Raw genomic sequence first — 22518 nt, 5'->3', positions numbered from 1 at the left:
ATTTTCTCGAAAGTTTTCTGTCTGGTTTCATTGAAATGTCATAATTATTTATTTAAACTCTGCAGTAGAAATAGCTGGAAACTGAAAACAAAAAAGCTATTGGTCGAAGTTAGTTGGTAAGGTTGAGCAGAAGGAATCATTTATTTCCTTCTGTGATGTCAGGCTTTGGATCGTTTAAGTGGTTGCTTTTGAATTATCATGTTGTCCAGATTATTTTCTTCTCCTTCGTTTCGACTCAAATCACTGAGTTCAATTGACACGTGCACGCTTCATGACACTTGCATGATTATTATTCCTCGCGCGCAATTGGACGCGCGAATGAAAAGAGCATATTGCGAGGGGAAACGTGCGCTCCTCTGCAGGCGGACCACTCCGCCTCAGTGTTTCTCCATCAGTAGGGCGCTGCTCTCTGCACAGTTTGCTCTCAGGTTAGTGTGTCTTGGTGAACTGAGGGGATTCCCTGTTGGAAGAGCTGACAGAATGGACGGACAGTAACCGCATCTCTCCGCGCTATACTCTCATTTTCAGCAGAAAGCCTTGTTCTTCTCCTCAGTCTCCTCATTGACTTGCCCAGTTTCTCTTGGCAACCCCGGAGACACCTGTCGCGTGTCAGGTAGGCAGCGTTCATCGTTCGACAAAACGCAAATAATTGGACACGTTGTACACAAGCTTTTTGTTCGGACACTGTTTGGAGACGGAGTTGTTCTAAAGAGTCATGGATTAACTGCTCCTACAAAAATACATTTCTTTCCCGGAGACTAAACCAGTGTAATGTCTGTTTTTTTATGTAGACAGCTGCATCTCTGCTGGATCCCTTAAATTGCAGCCGCTGTAAGGTGCTTTGTGTCGCTCTACCGTGTAATTACGCGCACTGAAAGCGTTTCTCTTTCACAGGCTTCAGCGATGAGAGGACGATGGAGCTTACAGTCCGTGCCTGTATTGGTCTCTTTGATCGTTCTGTGGCAGACACGGTAAGTTTTTGTCAGTTATGTGTATTTGATAAATAAACAGAGAAAATATTACCAATCATACGGCAGACTAACCGCGCGCTCAGGCAGCATAAACGGAGCTTACCGAATGACAATTTTTAAAAAGCTTTAGTTTGAGTCAAGTTTACTACCATAAATATATGTATATATAAAATGCATTTTGAAATTATGATTTATTGCAAAACATTTGAAACATCTTTCCTCTCGCTCTGCGCGCTCAGCACACCCTCGCGCGAACCAAACCGCACCAAACCAAAACTCATTGAGAAAAGCCACAATTTAAGGACTATTTTCACACACAAAAAAGCACAGTGCTGATAGCTTCACATTTTGAATAGCCTCTGAAACATTCAAGAGACGTTCTGGGAATCTCGGCGTTTCGATATTAAACTTAGCATTATTTTTTTTCAAAATAAATCTCAGCTTTAGGATTTGGCACACAATTCTTCCCACTGTTGTGCACTATGAGCTAAACGAAAATTTACAAAATGTAAAATCCAAATTCATTCATTCATTAACCTTTCATCCTTATTGCAAAGAGAACACATTAGGATTCAGATCAGCAGTCTGCAAAAAGAAAACAGGACAAATGTGCTTCAGGTCATAGTTGACATAGACCATGGGAGATTTTAAACTGAGACTAGTTAGTTAAAATTAAAGGTGCATACAGGTACATAATTCTCAGTTGTTTTCTAAACATGAAAACATTTAGGTATAATGAAAACATATTGTAAAGCTTTAGACTACGACCCACAGTTAAAGGAAGACGCATAGAGAGGTTCAGGCGTCATCTCCAACTCAGTGTGGGTTTTTAGTCTTTAAGATGTCATGTAGGTTTACTGGCTGTATGCGCTAACTCTATAGAAAACAGAGACAGGATAGTTCACACCCACTCAGTCATAGAAAACGACTCTACGCTGTTTGTTTGTTTTTTTCGACATGAAGTTGCCTCACTGTCACTTTCTTACATTATCAAAAGCTTCTTTGTTCTGGGACGCACAAACAACAAACCAACCTGGAAATGATCAAACAGTGTTACACGAGGGGGAAGCGATGTTACACTGACCTTCGGCACTGCTGTTACTCGGCCTGAGGCAGGAGGGATGACAAACATCATCGAGTCCCTCCAGGATTGTGATTGTTGCCCCTTTTCTACAAGTCTGCACTGACGGTTGCCATGTATGAGATTGTTTTAACACGCTGAGTGAGCCGTCTCATGACATCACCTCAATGTCTTTTAGTGTCAAGATGTCAATTAAATGACATTAAAAAAGAAATCCAACCTATCTAATGTTCATGTAAGATTGCAAGCTACAGTAATGGGGTTCAATATTTAAGCTTATAAAACAGACGGGAGTACACGATGATGTGCAGGGAGGAGGAGGGTGTGTATGCAAGGCAGTTTAAAAGCAGCATGAATTTGCTGAATTACAACATGAGCTGCGCGTGCTGGGGGAGTTTTCTGTCTGCGCTGAGGTTGTAAAAATGATCAATTCCACATATCACCTGAAATAATATCACACTTACTGGATAGGCGGTGCTACAGCACCATCTAGTGGTGGGTGGCTGCGTTACAGCTTAGACGCAACATTTATCCAACATTTTTTTGCCTACATTTACACACACACACACAAAAAAAAATCCTGAACAATTTGTTTCTTCAAGCTGGTAGTTCTGGTGCCGACAAGCGCAGGTGCCAACGTTGAATCACTTGACTGTCTAATCGAGCACACCCCTCGGGATGATCCTCACGGAGGACTCCCAGTAGTGTCAACATCAAAGTGCTTCTGGACGTTCCTCCAGGATCATTCATGAAAGAAGAAAAAGGCAAACACACCGAGATAGATCAGCAATAGTGAAGTGACACGAAGGCAGACAACAAGGCGCTAAAATAACCTTAAAAAAAAATCTGCTCTTTAGTTAGTTGCAGCATTTTGTTGGCAGTAACGCCCGAGGCTCCATTTGCGTCGCTGATATTTCCCACTCCAGTGGTCGGGGTCTGCAGTGTATGACGCATCCCTCTGTGTCTCTGCAGGATACATAAGCAGCTGGAGGTTGTACAGGTTTGTGTGTTTTGACCCTGTTATTTCCCCAGATGGTTTCTGGAGTGCTGTGATGGAGCTTAATGAGTAGATGAGCTTTTGTTTTCTCCTGCAGGTTAATACAAATGAACTTTAAACCAGAAGTGTCCATGCGAAGCTGTTGTTGACGTGATTGATTTTATGGCATGTTACAGTGCGACCAGTGACGAACAACTCAATCACCGTATCAAAATAAAGATTTAATATGAGCTTCTCATTCATTGAAGCAACAATGTGGAACTCTTCCACCTTTTAAACAGCAGTTTTAAAGGTTGATTTAATCACCTTCAACAGGTAGAACAGCGCCTCTCTCCTGTCCACAGCACCGTCCTTTCACCTGTTTACTGCCGTTTGTAACTTTTGCAGCAGGTCGCAGCCACCTGAAAGGAAGTGCGTGTGGCTGGACAGCACTCGTTAACTCAGCATCCATTCGTTATAAGAAGGAGCCAGCGAGCCCGTCTGTATACTGTTTGATAAACGGCTGAGGCTGGGAGGAAGAGGACGGTGATGTGTGAAGCGAAGAAGAAAAAAAAGAGAGAGCGAGCGAGCGAGCGAGAGGCAGAGTGCGTATCATTCAGAACAGATTGTGACATAAGGTTAGGCTGTATCGTTATCTGTGTCATCGTTGTCTCGTGTTAAGCAGAAAGTTGTTTAACCCAAGTCAAGTCATGTCTCAGATTTGCACCCAGCTGAATGAATTCATTCATCTTAAGTCCACAAGTTGTTTATTTCCTTGCAGATCTTCAAATTAGCTTCATAAGTTTGTAACCTTACAAATTTATCTCAACTAATATGACACATTAACCTCGCCGAAGAAGACATTAAACCACGGCCCAAAGACGTCATGATCACTGTTGAGTGAACATACACAAACTCCACATGCTAACTGTTTGCAAACAACGAGTTGAAAACGCTTGCAGTGCCAGACATGTGCAAAATGTGGTTATATTAATGAAGCTGGTCGGTTGACATGTTTGTAGCTTCTCACAGAGTCTTTGCAGGCTTCACACCCTCTGCCTGTAAACAAATAAACATCATCTAAGACAACTGGATTCCTTTATAATGTTCCTTTAATCTCTAACAGTGAACAATCAATTCAGTCCGAACAAGCTGCAGCTACAGAATTACAAAAAGTACTCCTCTCTAATTTTAAAATACCTCAATTCATTAGTTGATCATTCACGCCGAGAATGTGTTCAGCTTCCTGTAAAAAGTGGACTTAGTGTTATACAGAGCTACGATGTTCAACATGTGCCTCAGGGTTCGAATTTAAACTTTTGCACAACATTTAAGTTGCACATAATAATTAAACATGCAGAAATATGCTGCACAATAATTCCTCTCGGGTTTAGTATGAAATAATCTGGGATAAGATGGATTAGATAATGTAGGTGGAGATTATCAATATGTTTCACCACCTACAGTTCTTTGCAGGATTTAAGTGAAGTCTATTTTTGTGACGGATGTGGGTTTTTTTCCCTTTTCTCTGTGTCCATAGAGATAACATTCATGTTTTTATTTAGGTCACAAGCAGTCTCCAATACAACACAAAACTCCAAAGACATCGCCACCTTCACTAAGATCCTGGACAGCCTGCTGGACGGATACGACAACAGACTGAGACCTGGCCTCGGAGGTGAGACGGAGAATATGACTCATCTGACTGGTGGAAGTGCACCCTTAAAAAAATGAGTTCACATTTCCCTTCATACAGTTGAGGGGAAAACAGTTTAAAAAAAGGATAATACAAATTGAGCAGCAGAATAAATATCTTGGATTAATGTGTGAAACACCTGAAACCCTGAATCCTACATTTCCCATGATGCAATTTAGTTAACCCTTTCATAAAAGCATCCCTGGCTTGAAAATCATCCTTTCTAAATCTACATGGTCCTTTGTGACAAAACAAAATCAGCTGTTTTTTATGGTTTTTAGAAATACCATGTTCTGCATTGGGAGGGAGCCATGAGTCCAAGTTAGAAGTAAAAGTCCCTCTTCGAACAGAAATACTTGGAAGTATCCGGCCATGCAGTTTCAGCTCTGTGTCACAGCTTCACAGTTACCGATCGGCACAAATGCTTGAAACAACATATATTTAGGAAAACGCGCAGCTTATTCTGATGGACTGCAAACTCCCGAAACAAAAGCTACAGCTGAAACAAACATAGAGGAAAAAAAGGCAAAACAAGTGAATCTACATATATGTAAATAGCACTGCAAGTACAGAAAATGAAACAAGTCAAAGACATTCAGAAAACAGCAAACGCTGCATGTTCTGCCTTCAAGATGCATGTGCTCCAAGCCTGAAGGGGCGCTATGGAGCAGTTTAAAGGAGACAGTAAGAGAGAGCGAGCACAGAAAGTTTAGTTAGTTAGTCTTACAGCTACTGGCCACTGAAACAGACTTACCTCATCTATCTTTTGTTTTTCACTTTCTGGTCAAATGAAAATATCTTAAAAGCTTTACAGAAGAAAACATTTTTATAGTGCGAGTTTCTTTCTTAGTGGTTTCTGCTCATTAGAGGGTTCAGATTATAAACACTCTTGATGTGTAGCAGCAGTTCTTTGGGGTTTAGAGAACCAACACTTATCAACAACAGAGCAGAAATAAGGATCAGACCTTTGATTTCCTTTGGCTCAGAAGTAACACACATCAAAAGAGCATCAACATTTAATTCACTTACTTAAAAGAAGAGGTCCCCAGCACAAAAAAAACAAAAAGCCTTTGAGGGGCAAACGGACCTTGAAATACTTTCAGGCTTAACCACTTTGCAACTAGGAAGTTGGTACAAATAAATAAATTGGATAAAACAATGAGAAACATCAGTCTTTAATTTAGGTTTTACATTTAAAACTTCAACACGTTCATCAAGCGAGAAAGGCAATCTCACTTCAGAGGAGTTTAAACTAAATTTGAAGAAAGGAGAGGTAAGAGCATTACATCTTCCCCCACCTCAAAGTCCAACTTGGTACAATCCAGTTTGAAAACCCCTCTGGAGCATGGGGAGTTCGATCGTTCATTAAAGAGCGCCATCCTCAACCAAAATGATTAGAAATCAAAGATATGTTTTATTTTATTTTATTGAAACACATTTGTCCCACTGAGATTGAGAATGTCTTGAGACCTGGCAGAGACAGTCAGCACAGCGAGGGGGCGTGGTCAGACACAGCTGATTTACATTTAAAGGTACAGACACAGAAACAGCCTGTTCTGAGCAGGGCTGACATAGAGGGGTTTATAGACATGATCAAATACAGGATCAGAGTGGATTTACAACAACACATTTCACACACATTGTGTTATGGAGCTCTGAAACTTTAGTTCAACTGGTTTAAAAGAACACCATTATGTGACCAGTAAAGAGGGACTCGATTGGATGCTGCTTTTGTTGGGCTGCTGATTGGAGTTTTCTCATCTTAGGTGGACTGAAGGAGCTCATTTCTTGACACTGGTCTTTATTCCATGAGGAGGAAAAAAACCCAGCTGGCCGCACAATGGAGGTCACAAGAGAGATTTTAATTTTATGCATACTGCAGAGCTTCCACATTGTTCCTCCTGCCAAACAGGGAGGTGGTCATTTTCACTGTTTCTCTGCTGATGTTATTCAGTGAATCAATGTCCAAAAATGTGCTTTTATAAACCGTTCCTTTACAGGATGTCAAAGTCACTATTTTACTCTCGTTCATTCTTAAAATCACCTGTAGCATTTTGAATTGTTCCCTTTATCGAATCCTTTTTGTTTGTCTCCTGCAGCTGCAGTGAATCCAACATGAGAGAAACGCATGCTTTCTGTTTAGGTTCAGTTCAATCTCCTGAAACAGAAAAAGGTTATTCACTTATAAAATTCTAGTCCTATAAACAGATGTGATGCATGTGTTTAATAAAAACTGTCACCTCAATATCAATTAAAACAATCCTGATTATTGGTTTCATCTATCTATCTATCTATCTATCTATCTATCTATCTATCTATCTATCTATCTATCTATCTATCTATCTATCTATCTATCTATATATATATATGATATATATAGATATATAGATATAGATATAGATAACCATAAAACATTGCATTACTTTCACACAACAAATCAGTCAAAAAACAAAATCATTGCATTGTCAATATAACAAAAATTAAATTCCACTAACCTGCCATTACTGCCCCCTGTAGGGCTTTATAAAGCAACATGTAGACTGATGAGCCACACTTTATGCACGTCTGGGTTCAATACATCCAGTATGATGTTGCTGAAATTGTATTTTATATGAAAGAAATAAATGTATATACCTGTCAGTACGCCAAACAGCGTCTGCAGAAAGTGGGAAGTGTGGTGTTTGTCATGTGTGTTCGATCTACAGCTCGACGTGTCGGAGAAAAAAAAACAGTCGTTTCTCTTGTTGCGCTCATCGTTTTTGTGGGAGACGTGGAGTAAATGATGTCAATGCCACCTTCAGCACCTCAGGCAGCGAACGACTGACAGATTACTGCAGCGTTCGTGCTGTCTGCGCACGCACACGCAGACATCAGTCAAAGCTTCATTCGTGTTCAACAGTCCCTCCACACGAGATGAGATGTTGCAGCTCGCTCTGCATTTATATTATCATGACACTAATTGGAGACGCTGACATGAGGTTTAATTATGGAGAGTGCATTTTTCTTTTCTGTGGAAGTCCGCCTTTAAAACACATTTTCCTTTTGCGCTGCAAACAATGTCCAAGAAAGTTTCCTTTGACCTGTGCTGAGTGACGGGGCCGGCAGAGTGTCAGAGATCAAGGCCGTCCAATCATGTTTTTCTGCCTTCTCCCTTGATACAGAGATTTCTTCAGATTCTCTGAATCCTTGAATGACGTACTGTACTCGATGAAATCCAAAGATGCTTTGCAATTTTATGTATGAAAAACATTCTTGAAGTGTTGCACTGTTTTCCAGCCCAGTGTTTCACAGAATGTCGAACCTCTCCTCGTCTTCACTTCAGATGACTCACCTCTCTGGGATGCTCTTTTTAAAGCCCGTTATGTTAACCTTATCAACTGTAAGAATTTCACAACTCATCTGATCTTCTCTTACCGCTGTCCGAACTTTTGTGAAACATGTTGCTGGTATCAAATTATTTAAAGACGCGTCATATTTCGAAAACAAGGACGTTTCTCCGTTTTCAAATAATTGAAATGTTTCTGGTTACACTTTAACAAATGGGTTTCCTGTATTTCATGAGGATAACAAAGTGAATAGCAGAGTTTGTTTCGTCTCCTCTGACTCCTAAAGGTTGGGTGCTTTTTTTTTTATGTCCAAAATGTTCTGCAATAAACGTTATTCTTTGTCTCCACAGACCGAGTGACGGAGGTTAAGACCGACATCTATGTGACCAGTTTCGGCCCGGTGTCCGACACTGATATGGTAAGTCTCACACTTCACCTTAAAGTGCAACATCCTCTCAGGAACTGGGACGACACACACACACACAGACACACACACATTTGAAGTGAAAGTGCCTTCAGGTCCCCTGAAAGCCTCCACTGCACACTCGAAGCTGTCAAAACAAATGTGCCTTTTCAAACATGGATCACTTAGTTTTGAAAAGGCTTAAAGGCTCTTGGCTTCAGGTGTGAACGAGAAGCAGCCTGACAGCCTGAGAAACGTCGGAGGCTCTAAGACACAGGCTGATGAAAATATTAAGAGCTCTAAACGAGCCAACGTGACCGGAGTCGGGAAACTGGCGCTGTGTTCATCACCGGCATGAATAGGTCAGTTTGTTGAGGCTTTTATCTAAACTTTAATTCCTTTTTAATTATTCAATGAATGAAAGTTTCTTCATCACTCCAGAAGTAAGGAGTAAGGCCCTATGCTTTCTGCCGCCATGTTTGTTTTGTGACTTCGATGAGGCAGAGTCTGTTCAGGAAACCAGGCTGAAGTGTACTCGTGGTAACGCGTCCTGTTTTCCCTCTGAGGTCTTCAGGTAGACAATGGCTCCTCCTGGTTTCTGCGCACGCTGCGAGGAAGTTCTAAAAACGTTGAACTTAGACGCAGCGCTCCGTGGCAACAATTTGCCGGGTCCAGAAGGAGAGAAACACAGGTGACTTGGCACTTAGGTTTTGGTCACCTAGCAACTTGGGGCGATGATTTGTGTGCGCTCCCTTCTTGCTCTGCCGCAAACACAGCACACACTCTCTGAGAGACCCTTCAAAGTGCCTGCCTACAGTGTCAGTTGATGCTTGGAGTATCTTCAGATCCTTTATACATTAAAATGATTTGTATTTTATTTGTCTGAAACAACATATTCTGTCTTGTAAATCAGTTCAAATGAGTTGATGCAAACAGCTCTCCCTGGTGACTCCTCGTGAGCGATCCTTTCCTTAAGGTCTGTCTGCACGATAGACACTGAACTTAAACATGAAGACATGAGGGATGTTATTGTTTGTGTCATGGCTACACAGGATTATGCATGCGAACAGCCTTTCTCCTACGGTTAATTTATTCAAAGTGTGCAGACACAAAATCAATGGCATACTTAAGCTCACGACGACCAAACAATTAAGACTGAACACATGAAGAAGAAGAAGCAGCAGTCTGTGTTAAACCTTTTTTGACTCTAAAGATTTGACAGTTAAAAATCAAACCACGGCTTGCTTTTTTAAATCTCAGGGTTTCCTTGCTGGGTTCGGCTCAGATGTAATTACTCACATCCAGCAGATAAAATCTCCCAGACAGAGACCTGTCAGCACTGCTTGTCCTGTTGCCATTGGTAACCGAGCCACTCCAACCAGGAGAGTGATGACAAGGCAGGGGTCAGACTGTGTTATTAAAAATGAGATCCCATCATCCAGCGCCATGCTGCTCTGATTCGACGTGTTACATATGAAACATATTCATGATCATATAGTGGCTGTCCATGGAGAAGCCTATTATACTGATTCTAATGAAGATTTTGGATCCGATGCTGCACGTTGTGGTCCTGCATGTTTTAAAGTGGCTGCAGCGATGTGTCAATCACAGCTGTATGCCTGCCACCAGCACCAATCAGTCAACGCTGTCTGTAAACTCTCATCTACTGTAGGTCCGCTATCTGTCACTGCTGTGTGATGTCACTGTGGATTATTATACCATCACTTCTCGCAATAACTTACACCACATCATGACCACAAATACACAACCTGTGGTCTCTAACCCAGCTCTACATACCGTCATGCACTCCGACACATACTGTACATCGATGATTAATTTGTCCAACCAGCTCTCCATACAGTCCTCGAAACCTCGGAATAAAGCCGGGTGAGAGTATGAATGGTTTTATGATTTCAGACACGAGAGGCGAGATGTAAACTACAAACATGGCAACGCCTGAGGATGTTATGATGCTCCTGCGAGCGCTGATCAGTGAACAGAAAACACCGTCAGTACAGTCAGCTTCCTGGTTTTTTTTTTTCTCTGGGCGTAACGCTCCCGGTGTATTGGTTTGTTGTGACCATGGTAACTGAGGTAACGTTTAGCTGTTACAGCGGCGTTTGGAAACGGAAGTGTCCTTTAAAGGCCTCTTAATGAAGTTTTTCAATGCAGTGTATTCGTCAGATATGTGTTTGAAGATTCAGGAAAAAACTACAAATGCAGCACTCAGCTTTCAGCCAGTTCACGGGGTCACTCCTTGAACCGAAACACTGATCTTGTTTCCATCAGATTGACAGGTCTCAACATCTGAGACAGAACTCGTCTGTCCCAGATGTTTTGACGGGCTCAGTTCAGTTTCAGTGACCCATCTCTCAGTTTGTCCCCGAGACGTCCTGCCTTTGTTGTCCCTGCTGCTGTGTCACATCACAAATCCATCCTCTGCCTCTACACTGCCCCTACTGGCCATGTGTCTGCATCACACACGTTTTTGAGGACACGTCCACCGAACGGATGAGACGCGAGGCAGCTGTCCTGTGTACGTGTGGTTAACAACATGATCGCCCCGAGCATCATTGATTATAGGCAATTCACTTTGTAAGTGTTGTTATAAAGATACCCACATTAAAATCATTTTCTTCTATCCTAAAATACATGTTTTTATTATTATTTATTATTATGAATTTATGTAAAAGTCTGCAATGGCTGATCTTTCAATCTTTAGCGTGCGCTCAAAAAGACCGAGTGTGAAAAAAAAAAGAATCAAATCTGAGGTTGATCCAGATTTTTAAACCGTGTTTAAATGGTTGAAACAGTTTTATCCGACATTCAACCTGATGTCTGAGAAAACACTCAAAGACCTCTGATGCTCAACCACAGGAAACACACACACACGCATGCTCACACACACACACACACACACACACACACACACACACAAACCTTTGCTTTTTACCTTAAAAGCTTTCCTCAGTTTTTCCATCACAATCCGAGCCACCACCCAGCCGCCCCCTCCTCACCCCACCCTCCCTCTTCTCTCAAATATTTAAGTGGCACAGAAGCGAGGGGCAGAGGGATGGAAGTGGTCGTGATCGAGACAGCACCTTCAAAAGAAAGAGAAAAGAGAGAGACGCTCTCATGTTTTATTCATGCCATGTCTCCATCAAACTTGCAGCAGATAATTTCACTCCACCACAGTGTCTTTTTTCTCTGCCTTTGATAGCTCGGCTCTGATAGGCACGCACACACACCCATCACCCACGCAGGAACACACGCATGCACACGCAGTCTCACATTAACACACACACACACACACACACACACACACACACGCCTCTCCTTCCCTTTGCCAGATAGATTGAACGACCCCCTGCTGCTGCCGCTGCCTCCGTGTTTGTGAAGGTTTCTTATTGCTGGATTATTATGTCCCTTCTCTGTTGTTCAGGTAAACACTGCGAGAGAAAATAAACCTGATGCACCTGCTTATTTGGAATGGTGGACTCCACACATGCACATGAACAATTTCAAAATCCTCAATTTTTGGATTGACAGCGCAGAAAAATGCCTCGTCCTGTGATGTGAGCGAAAAACACATCTGAGGAAAGGACTATGTCATTTAAATGTTATTGTGTTTCATGCACGCCGTGAGCCTTCCTGTGTGCATGCTCTCTAAGCCTGGGTTCATTCTCTTTAAACGCCGGCTTCCAATTAACTTTCAAAGACAAACCAATTTGTGATTAATTAATTTCCTGTTGGAGTGATTGTGATTGTGGGCCGTTGTTTCTTTAAATGTGGAATATAAACCTGTATACTTATGAAACACAGGGGAAACAAAGGGGGCTTACTATCACTAGCCCTGAGGCCAGTGTTGCTAAAAGGAGCTATTGGCTGTCCTAGAAGTCGCAAAATGGCGTCATCGCCTTTGCATAATTGGTATAAGCATGCAATCGTAATTGACGCTGTAGGAGAGAAATGAAGTTGTGGAAGAGACAAAAAGTGAGTTTAAAAAAAAAAAAAAAACCTACTGTAAATTCCCTACTATTGAGCGCACCTGGATATAAGCCGCACCGGCTAATAATAAGTAAATAAATGTATTTGTACATATATAAGCCGCACTTGATTATAAGCCGCAGGTGTCCACGTTGTAACAAGAGCTATTTACACAGAAAGACGTGACACGAAAACATTGTTTTAATTTAATTAAATACGTAGGCTACCAGTAACATCCGCAAATACGAAGCCTAGCCGACGGTGTCTGTAACACGGCTGATGAAAAAGATGACCGTAATATATTTCACAAGAAAAAGTCCATCCATTCACTGCCTCAGAATGACTTCATTACTCACTTCCTCAGTCTCTGTTGTCGCTGTCAGTGTCATCTTAACGTGCAGCAGCTCTGTTAGCTTCTTTGACAGCCGGGTCGATCGCCTTTAACTTGAAAGCTGCATCATATGTATTTCTCCGTGTGTTTTCCATGATGAGGGTGCGTGCATGAAGCGCAAAATGACTGATATTAAGATCCGACGTGACGAAGTCAAATGTTTTTGCGGCAGAAGCTCATTGTCCCCCATAAAAAATCCATGCATTAGCCGCACCACAGTAGAAGCCGCAGTGCTCGAAGTGTGAGAAAAAAGTAGCTACTTATAGTCCGGAATTTACGGTAAATATGTTTAGTAGTACAAATGAACTGTCTTCTGTTGATTCTTGGTTTTTAGTTGTTTATTTGCCATTGACTTAGGGTCATCGCTTCTGAGACGGAAAAGTCGCTAGATGTTTAGCTTGTAGCTTTTGATAAAAAAAAATAAAAAAAGTCACCAAGAAGATAAGGAAAGTCGCCAGATGAAGCGAGAAAGTCGCGAAGTTGGCAACACTGCCTGAGGTCGGGAACGTACAGTATGATCCGGTGGATTATTATAGTCACGCTGTACGAGTAAATCGTTGAAAACACCCTGAGTGATCACACTGTGCGTGTAAATTCAGGACGGAGCATTCACAATAGTTTTTCTGAAAACTCTTGATATGACAGACAGGAGTTGAAGTCAGATCTGTATATTTCTTTCGTCTCATGTGCACGGCTTAAATGCAAACAAATAAAACATTTCTCACACTCCAACAAGCATCACCAACAAACACAAGCTAGCTTGCATGCTAAATCAGAACAAATGTTCCCTGGCAGCTGTAGGTCAGCGGCTTTTGCTTACCATTTCTTTTGCTCATATCCTTCATGACAGGAGGCTGAGATTAATTAAAGGAGCATGTCGCCTCTGTGCTTTCTGACACTGTGCAGTTTGTCCAGGTGCATTCAGGGACTGGAGTTGGTGCTTTGGTCTTCTCTGTAGGCTAAGTGTGTGTTTTAGGAAGTGCACGGGACAGTCATACAAAGTTCTTGTTTTTTCACTTCACTTTTGGCAGACTTGGAGATGTGTTTTGTATCTTTATCAGTCAACAGTCGGTCCCCTCTGAGGAAAGACGAGATGGTTATTTAATTGTAACTTGCAAGCTGTGGGCGGTCGGGTCGTGCGCCGTGTTCAAAGGCCGGATTCCTTCAAGCTGGCGTCGCCGGTTCAAGTCTGATCTGCGGCTCCTTTCTCGTGTCATTCCCCACTCTTTTCCACCGTCTAATCTCAATGAAGGCAACAAAAACCTTAGTGAGGATTATGAACGTATTTTCTGACTAAAGGACAGAACTCCACGTGTGTGTTTTGTTTTTTTAGTTTTGCTGAAAAGTAATGAGAGAGGCAGAGTGAGAGAAAGATGTTTCCGCTCCGCTGGACAGACTTGACGACCTCTGTGATGTAAACCTCGTCTGACATTCTGCCTCCCGGAGCAGCTGGATCTGAGACTGACGGTCAGGTCTGAACCGGGCCAGGTGCCGAGCGAGGCCAGTCTGCATACACACTTCACGGTCTCTATAAGTATTAATAGAGATGGTATTATTCATGTGAGAGCGATGACACAGCTCTGTTCGAGCGTCACTTGAGATGAACTGTGCTCTAAAGGATCAGTTCACTCAAAGTAGATAACACAAAGTTCATGTTGGCTTCATTTTCAACACTGGAAGTTGCTGATTGGTTAGAAAACTGTAGAGGAGAAACTTTAAAAGTCTGTTTAATGAAGTACCAAGAACTTCATTTAAAATAAGATAAGGTGTGACATTTTACACATAAATAAAGTCTATCATCTGTAAATGTCAGGCGAACCCTAAACGATGTGAAGCTACGAGCTAACCAAAGAGCGCTAGCACTAGCCTGCTAACACAACAATGCAGCTCGAGCTTACGCTTGGTGCTTCATTATGGCACGTTCTAATTGAGAACTCCTCCTTGTGAACGCGAGTGGAGAGGGACTGGAGGTGTGTCGCTGGAGGAGAGCGGAGGATTCAGAATGGAGGAGGTGTGGTCAAACAGCCGTTCAGTTTTGGTTTCATGCATGGTGCTCAAAGGGCGACACCTGCTGGGTCAAAAAGGTTCACGTTCTTCCGTGAAAGGTCAAGGATAATCACGTTCCATTTAAGTGTCAGAGTCATGGCATCTCCCTTCCTGAGATCTTCAGGAAGTGAAAAATACAGATCGATCACGAACCCTAAAGATGATTCAGACCCACGGATCAATTTAACGCTGTTCTCCATGCTTGCTCTCTTTTTCTCTCTCTCTCTCTCTCTCTCTCTCTCTCTGGCAGGAGTACACTGTGGACGTTTTCTTCCGTCAGAGTTGGAAGGACGAGCGATTGAAGTTTCACGGACCGATGAACACGTTGCCGCTCAACAACCTGATGGCCAGCAGGATCTGGACCCCGGACACCTTCTTCCATAACGGCAAGAAATCTGTGGCCCATAACATGACCATGCCCAACAAGCTGCTGAGGATCAAGGAGGATGGCACCCTGCTCTACACCATGAGGTAGACAGTTACATCCTCTTTAAAGCCATGCTAAGTGTGTGCTTCAGGTTGTGTACATCTATCAAATCTCGATTCTTACGCTTTGATCTGAATCAGGGACAGTTTATTACTCTCGGGTTTGACACATTTTCTTTGTGTTTAAGGTCATAAAAGTGAAAGACAATGTGTCATCTTCATTGTGTAAAATTAATATCAAGACATCATCTCTGTTCATTGAAATAGTACGATTACACACGTGTGATGTAGATGAAACTCAACGCTCAATCCATGCCCCTGTAAGGATTCAATAACAGACTGTGTGTTCATGTGTGTGTGTGTGCTTCAGGTTGACGGTTCAAGCTGAGTGCCCAATGCACCTTGAAGACTTCCCCATGGACTTCCACTCGTGTCCTCTCAAGTTTGGAAGCTGTGAGTGTATGGTGTTTCCTGCAGCTCTCTGCCTGCTGTTTGATTTACAGTCCACTGGAGCGCCACCTGTGTTATGTTTTATATCTGTGGAACCATACCACAGATCTTTATGAGGACAACTGTGATCGTAAGCCAAACCTTTAGTTGGTCTATGGAGGGCTCCAGGCAATGAAATCCCTTCCAGGAGGGTTTTAACCCAGCTGTGAAGTCGCTGTTTATTTGGAACCTATGTACACTGAATCCATCATAATGAATCCACCTCTGTGGTGACCCTCAAATGACAACAAATTCCAGTCAAATCAGATTCTCTAATTTCCTCTTTTTCTTTATTGTAGCGTCCAATCAGGAGGAGCCAAAGGTCAGCAAGACACAAAATTATCTGACAGTTAAAAAGAAAAAAATAATTATTTAAGAGAAGGACATATGGAGCTCAAGTCCATTTACCATTTATTTCTTACGATCAATATACTAGGGAACCGTATTCAGAGGTAGATAGGATTTGTCATTGTTGATCAATTTCCGTTCAGTTTCATATTTTGTCTTCGGGTTCAGATTACTAAAACATTCATCAGGCATCATTGCAGATTGCCTGGGTGGTCCTGAAAAAACATGTTTATAGCATCACTGTGCCTGAAAGGGTTAAGGTTATTGATGCATTTTAACACAAAGAGACCAAACTCTCAACTCAAAATATGAAGATGATGTCAGTGGATGCAGAGGAGGTGCTTGTTTGATCTCCGTCATTTAAACCATAATAAACTGCTCGGAGTGTTTCATAATCTGTGTGTTTGTGTGTTTATCTCTCTGTCTCTCTGTCTCTCTGTCTCTCTGTCTCTCTGTCTCTCTCTCTCTCTCTCTCTCTCTCTCTCTCTCTGCCTGTTAGATGCCTACACTAAGACAGAGGTTACTTACATCTGGACTCGTAACGCCTCCCAGTCTGTGGACGTAGCACGTGATGGATCCAGACTCAACCAGTACGACTTGGTGGGTCAGACTGTGGGGAAGGAGACCATCAAATCCAGCACAGGTGAGCATCATGCACCTATTTCACGTCTGACAAACAGGTCTGGGGTTTTTGATGTGGTTTTAAAACAATTGCATTTTCCCCCCATGAAGTCTGTTAACTTCCACACACGCACTCTTGCAAAGTTCTGTAATATTTCAGGACAGTCTGCCGCTGATCTCAACCTGAGTTGCCTCATTAGACGTCGCTCACAGCGGGAGAGTTTCCCGGATGAAGGGGGAATTGTTTACCGCCAGACGAGCAGCCACAAAGCTTGAGGACCCCTTTCCCCTCCAACAAAAAAAATCACTGCTCTTTCTATTTAGAGAGCGGACATGAATCACTGCTCTTCTTCTGAAATTGTCCCTGCTTAGATTGTCTGAACATAACAAGAGAATATTTGATGTCATGGATGCTGTAAAGATGTGCACCTATCCAGACACAGCCCGAGGAAATTGAAGGCTGTTCTTGAAAAGTTTGGTCTCTTCGCAAAAAATAAAGTCTGACTCGGAGAGACTTTTCCAAATGTGCTGAAATTCTTTTAAAAATCATAAAAACGGAGCGTACATCTGTTGAAGTAAGGCAGGCGTCTGTCACAGATCATTGCCTACAGGAAACGCCACTCATAGGCGCAGTCTTGTGCAATTAGCCACCTCCTTTCATCTCAGGCTCTCATTGGCTATTGAAGCCTGGGAACAGTGAGTGGACCGTCCTAATTGGCCAGATGAGGTGTCAATTGAAAGTTCAGAGTTTGCCCATCGTTTTGATGTTTCACGATCAAAATGTTCCATTTTTAAAATTGATGTATTACTGAAATAACACTGATAACACTTTTGTACCTTCATCTCCACACAAGGTGTAATTGGACATATTCACAGTGTCAGAAAACGAGAACACACAGTCCTGCTGACTACAGTACGGAGCAGCCTCATAATTACCTGCATGGTGATGTGACCACACATCTTCTCACCACCTTTTTGCTGGCAGGAAAATGTCCAGATTAAAACTCTGTAGTCTCCCGCTGCGATGTGCGTGGTTGAACCGCGCGGTCGGGAGAATCTCCCGATCGGTCCTCCTGAAAAGAAATCTCGACATTATCAGGAGTGAAAATGTGAAAACGGCTTTTAGCTAGGCTGATCATTTCACCATGCAGCACAGAAAGTCTGCAGGAGTGTCGTGGCTCTGCATGAAAGGGATCTCGGACTGCTCGACAGAAGGATCACTTTCAGCACCGAGCAGCTCGGGGAATCCCAGCGGACTGAACAATAAACAAGTGACTTTTAGCAAAAACAAACCCCATTATACTTTCCACAAAAACAGATGAGCTGGAAGCAACACGCGGAGAGATCAAAGCGTCGACTGACATGCAAACACAGCTCAGCCTCTGCATAATGAAACACTTTGTGCTGCCTGTTTATTTGTTCTACCAGGAACAGTTAGACACATTAATAAATCAGAGATTATTCCTCAGTTCTCTGAATACCTTCTTTCATGATGGATGCATTATACATATATTTAACACTCGTGACACCTGTCATTTGTGTAGCTTTTAATCACTCCTCTCATCTGAAGTTTAAATAGCTCGCCTTTTTATTTTCCTCTTCATCCTCAGGTGAATACACAGTCATGATGGCTCACTTCCACCTGAAGAGGAAGATCGGCTACTTTGTCATCCAGACGTATCTGCCCTGCATCATGACGGTCATCCTCTCACAGGTCTCCTTCTGGCTCAACAGAGAGTCCGTCCCAGCACGAACCGTCTTTGGTGAGTTTGATTTCAACTTTCCACAAAGAAAGAAAGAAAAAAAGACATCCTGTTGTTTTGCATTTGTCAAACCATTTCACCTCCCGAATGCTGCAAATTATAGTTTTTATAGTTCCATCAAAGCAATATGAAATCAATCGGTGGATGGTTTATGAGGCAGTGAAATATAATGTAGGGAATGATTAGATGCCAAAGCAGCACAGATCTGTCTGTAGAGCAAGATATCAAAATGACACGGCTGAAAAACGGAAAATGCTCCGACGCTTGAGTCAGTTCGATTCAAACGACTTCACCGATCCGTTAGGAGCTTCACTCATGTAAAAAGTGCACACACACACACACACACACACACACACACACACACATCCGTTTCACTTAATTCTACAGAGTCCAGAGTTAAAATGAATACACAAGCATCATCATAAGTTTAAACTAGTCCTACTGTACATCTTGTTTTCGATGTTTTATTGTTGACACTGATACAGTAAATGTCTCCGTTAAGGTTTGAAACTAACATCTCCTCTCAGGTCTCGTGTCTGTCAATGTTGACAATATCGATAAAATATAGATTTGAAGTTTATGCCGTGCTTCTATGAGATGATAAAGTGAGATCTTAAAAGTCAATCAATCATTATTTGTATTGCACCAATTCATAACAAGTGTTATTTCGAGACGCCTTAAAAAAGAGCAGATAGGATAAAATGCAAAAAGGATTAATCCTTTGTATATTTCCTCACGTTGCCGTTGTCCACACTTCCTCGCCGCTGACGTGGAGGTCGGAGCAGGAAGTGCATGAATGAAGACGGCGGTGAATGACGTCACAGTCGATGGTGGTGGCTGGGCGTCATGCCATGACAAAACAAAAACTCTAACAGTGATTTACATTCCTGAAAATATGGACGTTTTTATTTTTAAAAAAATGCACTAAGCTGATTCGTCAAGATGGAAGGGGAGGGAGGGGAAGAGGTGTGTGCGCATAGTTGATCTGTTTGTGTGTATAAGGGGGAAAAGAGACATCAAAAGGGAAGTACATTATCCTCTTACTGTGGCTATTGATGTGTTCACTGTGTGACAGAAAGCGATTAAATATGACCTGCAGCTCCAATAAGTTTGTACGTGTGTGTGTGTGTGTGTGTGTTTACACTGTCTGACGTGTGGTAACCCTGATTTCGGCCTGCTGTGCTGATATCAAAGTCCTTATATCCTCAACCATTTAATGAAACAGTATTGACACTGGCTAACTAGCTAGTACCGTTAACGCATGGCACATGGGAGGGAATCTGTTCTCACCACTGAAAGTTGTTGTTTTATGAGATTACTTCTTTATGGTGTAAAAGTTTGATATTGTTGCTAAACATTTTTTAAATAAAATTAAAAAATGTTCCAGAGAGGTAAGAGACACCACGTTGTCTTCAGAGCTAGCAGAGACAAAAGTTGAACAGTTATGAGTGGTCTTCTATCAAACACATAACGCCCCTAACGTTACGTCTCGTGTTTCTGAAGCTCTGTTCGTCTCTTTCAGGCGTCACGACGGTCCTCACAATGACCACACTGAGCATCAGCGCTCGTAACTCCCTCCCTAAAGTGGCCTACGCTACAGCCATGGACTGGTTCATCGCCGTGTGCTACGCCTTCGTCTTCTCGGCGCTCATCGAGTTTGCTACCGTGAACTACTTCACCAAGAGAGGCTGGGCCTGGGACGGGAAGAGTGTCATCAATGACAAGGTAGAGCTGGGACACGCCCTTCTGGAAGGGTCCGTCATAACAACCGCTCACAGTCGGGGCGTCGCTAACAGATGGAGGCTTTACTTGTAGATTAGGATATACGGTTAACCAAATCCTCATATGGGAGTGGAGGGAGACACTTTACTTTTTTTATTTTTTTGCTAAACATTACGAAAGATGTTGGTTTCAGTTTTCTGGACAAATTGTTTGTCATGTTTTGCAGATATTCTGCACACTGATTCCACGTTTATCGTGGCTGCCGTTACACCAAGGTGACCGCACACATGTACACTGCAATATCAGCTAACCCTGTGTTGATTTCCCCCGCAGAAAAAAGAAGCCGCCATCATGAAGAAGAACAACGCCTACGCTGTAGCCGTGGCCAACTACGCTCCCAACATCACCAAAGACTCCACGCTGCCGACCATCTCCAAGTGCGCTCTGAACGACACCAACAAGAACACGTCTGAGACCAAGCCGGAGCAGAACAAGAAGACCTTCAACAGCGTCAGTAAGATCGACCGCATATCCCGCATCATGTTCCCCGTGCTGTTTGGGAGCTTCAACCTGGTATACTGGGCCACCTACCTGAACAGAGAACCCGTCATCAAAGACCTGGAACCTGCCAAATGAGCCGAACGCACTCAGTCCAAACACGCAGCCTGTTCGGGTGTCAGAACGAAGCTGTTCACATGTACGGACAATCCTTCTCTCTTTTCTTACGGAGGTCAGTTTTGAATTACATGTCATGATTAAGTTATGAGCTCATACCTGACGACAAAACTTGTCATTAGTAAATCAGTCGTTTTCAAGCCAAACAGATTTTATCGTTTGCAAAAAGGAAACCTACATTCTGGATCTGCTTGGAAATGCTCACAAATCCCTTGGAAACACAAAATAGGGAGAAAAAAAAATTTATTTCTCAGTTTTGTTTTTTATTTTGAAATGTTATATATTGACAGCTTGTGTTTAAATTAGATAGAAAACAGTTGAAAGGGAACTCTAGTATTTAGTGACGCGGATGCCTTCCTCTGCAGGTTTTGTTGTGTATATCTTGCTGGTTCAAACTCTCATTAGCATCAAAACAGGCTGCAGTGTTATCTTTTGGGGCAAATGCAGCAGATCATAGTCCACTGAAAATTCACAGTTCCAATTGTTATTCTAAGTGTCTGACAACATCGTGATTACTTTCAAACACAAACAGTTGCTGCATCCCTCTCGTCGACGCCACACGACTCCATTGACAAAAACTCTTTGTATTGCTGGTGTAACCGGTGAATTCTCACTGATGCTTTCACACTGGGACTCTTATCGATCACCTTTAATCCAACAAAGAGAAGCACAGACCTCAAAAAAAACAAAAAAAACAATCGTTGATTTGCAGACACCGCTGATGAATCCGCTGCACACAGAAACACGAAAGAAGGCGAGTAAACATTAAAGTGTCTGTAAAACGAGCTCAGACAGCCGCAGATATCTGCAGGAGAGGGAGGAGGATGGATGACTCTCTCTGACTCCCTCTCTCTCTTTTACTTGCTTGTGTGTCAGTCGGGTTTTACCCCGAATCACTCAAAAAATGCCCCAGTGACCTCAGAGTAAGAGGCCAGTTCAGTTTTAACTTCCCAGTTGTCCAAAAGGGCCGAGGAGAGGTAGCAAAACGAATACGTAAGAACAAAGAAGAAGAAAAGGAAGAAGAAGAAGGTGGCTGCAGACTACAAAATAAGACAAAACAGACAATTGCGACAACAAAAAATGGTGAAATATGCACCTGCATATTAAACCGTTACACTGGTATACAATCAATTAGCTAGCTCGATTTTTTCTATCGGGAAGCAGCTCCTGTATTCTGTTTGGTAAAATTAGTTTTTCACGGTGGACTTGATGGATGGTGGTGGATTCGAAGAATAATGGCTGTCTCTGGTTTCTTATCCCATGCACAATAGGCTCTTTATGTTCTCATGTCAGACACTTACGAGTCTCTAAGTAGCTAATGTGATTTTTGTAAGTCATTTTTTTTGTGCCTTTATTGGATTGGACAGCTGAAGAGAGACAGGAAGTGTTGGCTGACTGATGATTCCAGCTCATGGTCACTGCGATGAGGATTAAAACCTCGAACGGGGCGCGCAGCGTAACCGCTTGTCCATCCGGCGCCCCTCAAAGAAGATGTACTATGACCATCTGCATTTGCCTCAAAGGGTGACATTTCAGCAGTGAGGCTGCAACCAGTAGAACATCTACTGTTTGAATCCCTTGGCAGCAAATCGAATAA

At 42.5% G+C, this 22518-nt stretch overlaps 2 protein-coding genes across 3 annotated transcripts in view; one reads left to right on the top strand and one right to left on the bottom strand.

Annotated features, from left to right (window-relative positions):
• Positions 1 to 5837, bottom strand: part of gabrb1 (gamma-aminobutyric acid type A receptor subunit beta1) — a 74869-nt gene extending 69032 nt beyond the window's left edge. The window contains exon 1 of one of the 2 annotated variants that reach the window (XM_079370522.1): positions 5754 to 5837. The gene's annotated coding sequence lies outside the window, so the exon portion shown is untranslated. The remainder of the gene's footprint in view (positions 1 to 5753) is intronic. The other variant, XM_079370521.1, reaches the window with a different exon arrangement.
• Positions 331 to 20914, top strand: gabra2a (gamma-aminobutyric acid type A receptor subunit alpha2a). The gene is made up of 10 exons (XM_079370524.1): positions 331 to 613; positions 895 to 971; positions 4594 to 4706; positions 8401 to 8468; positions 15128 to 15348; positions 15674 to 15756; positions 16640 to 16783; positions 18372 to 18524; positions 20047 to 20249; positions 20580 to 20914. The coding sequence occupies exons 2-10, from the start codon at positions 904 to 906 to the stop codon at positions 20880 to 20882; spliced, it is 1356 nt and encodes a 451-aa protein (XP_079226650.1). The 5' UTR covers positions 331 to 613; positions 895 to 903; the 3' UTR covers positions 20883 to 20914.
• The last annotated feature ends 1604 nt before the right edge of the window (positions 20915 to 22518 follow it).

Source organism: Symphodus melops (assembly GCF_947650265.1).
Source record: "Symphodus melops genome assembly, chromosome: 19".
NCBI classification, from domain to species: Eukaryota; Metazoa; Chordata; class Actinopteri; order Labriformes; family Labridae; genus Symphodus; species Symphodus melops.
Note: the sequence above shows the minus strand (reverse complement) of the source record. Positions and strands in the feature narration are given on the sequence as shown.

Bases quoted from the DNA above. Each gene is read 5' to 3' on its own strand.
- gabra2a (XM_079370524.1), top strand. From the start codon at position 904: ATGAGAGGACGATGGAGCTTACAGTCCGTGCCTGTATTGGTCTCTTTG. The intron at 4,707-8,400 runs GTGAGACGGAGA...TTGTCTCCACAG, and splicing joins ACTGAGACCTGGCCTCGGAG to ACCGAGTGACGGAGGTTAAG. The intron at 15,757-16,639 runs GTGAGTGTATGG...TCTGCCTGTTAG, and splicing joins TCCTCTCAAGTTTGGAAGCT to ATGCCTACACTAAGACAGAG.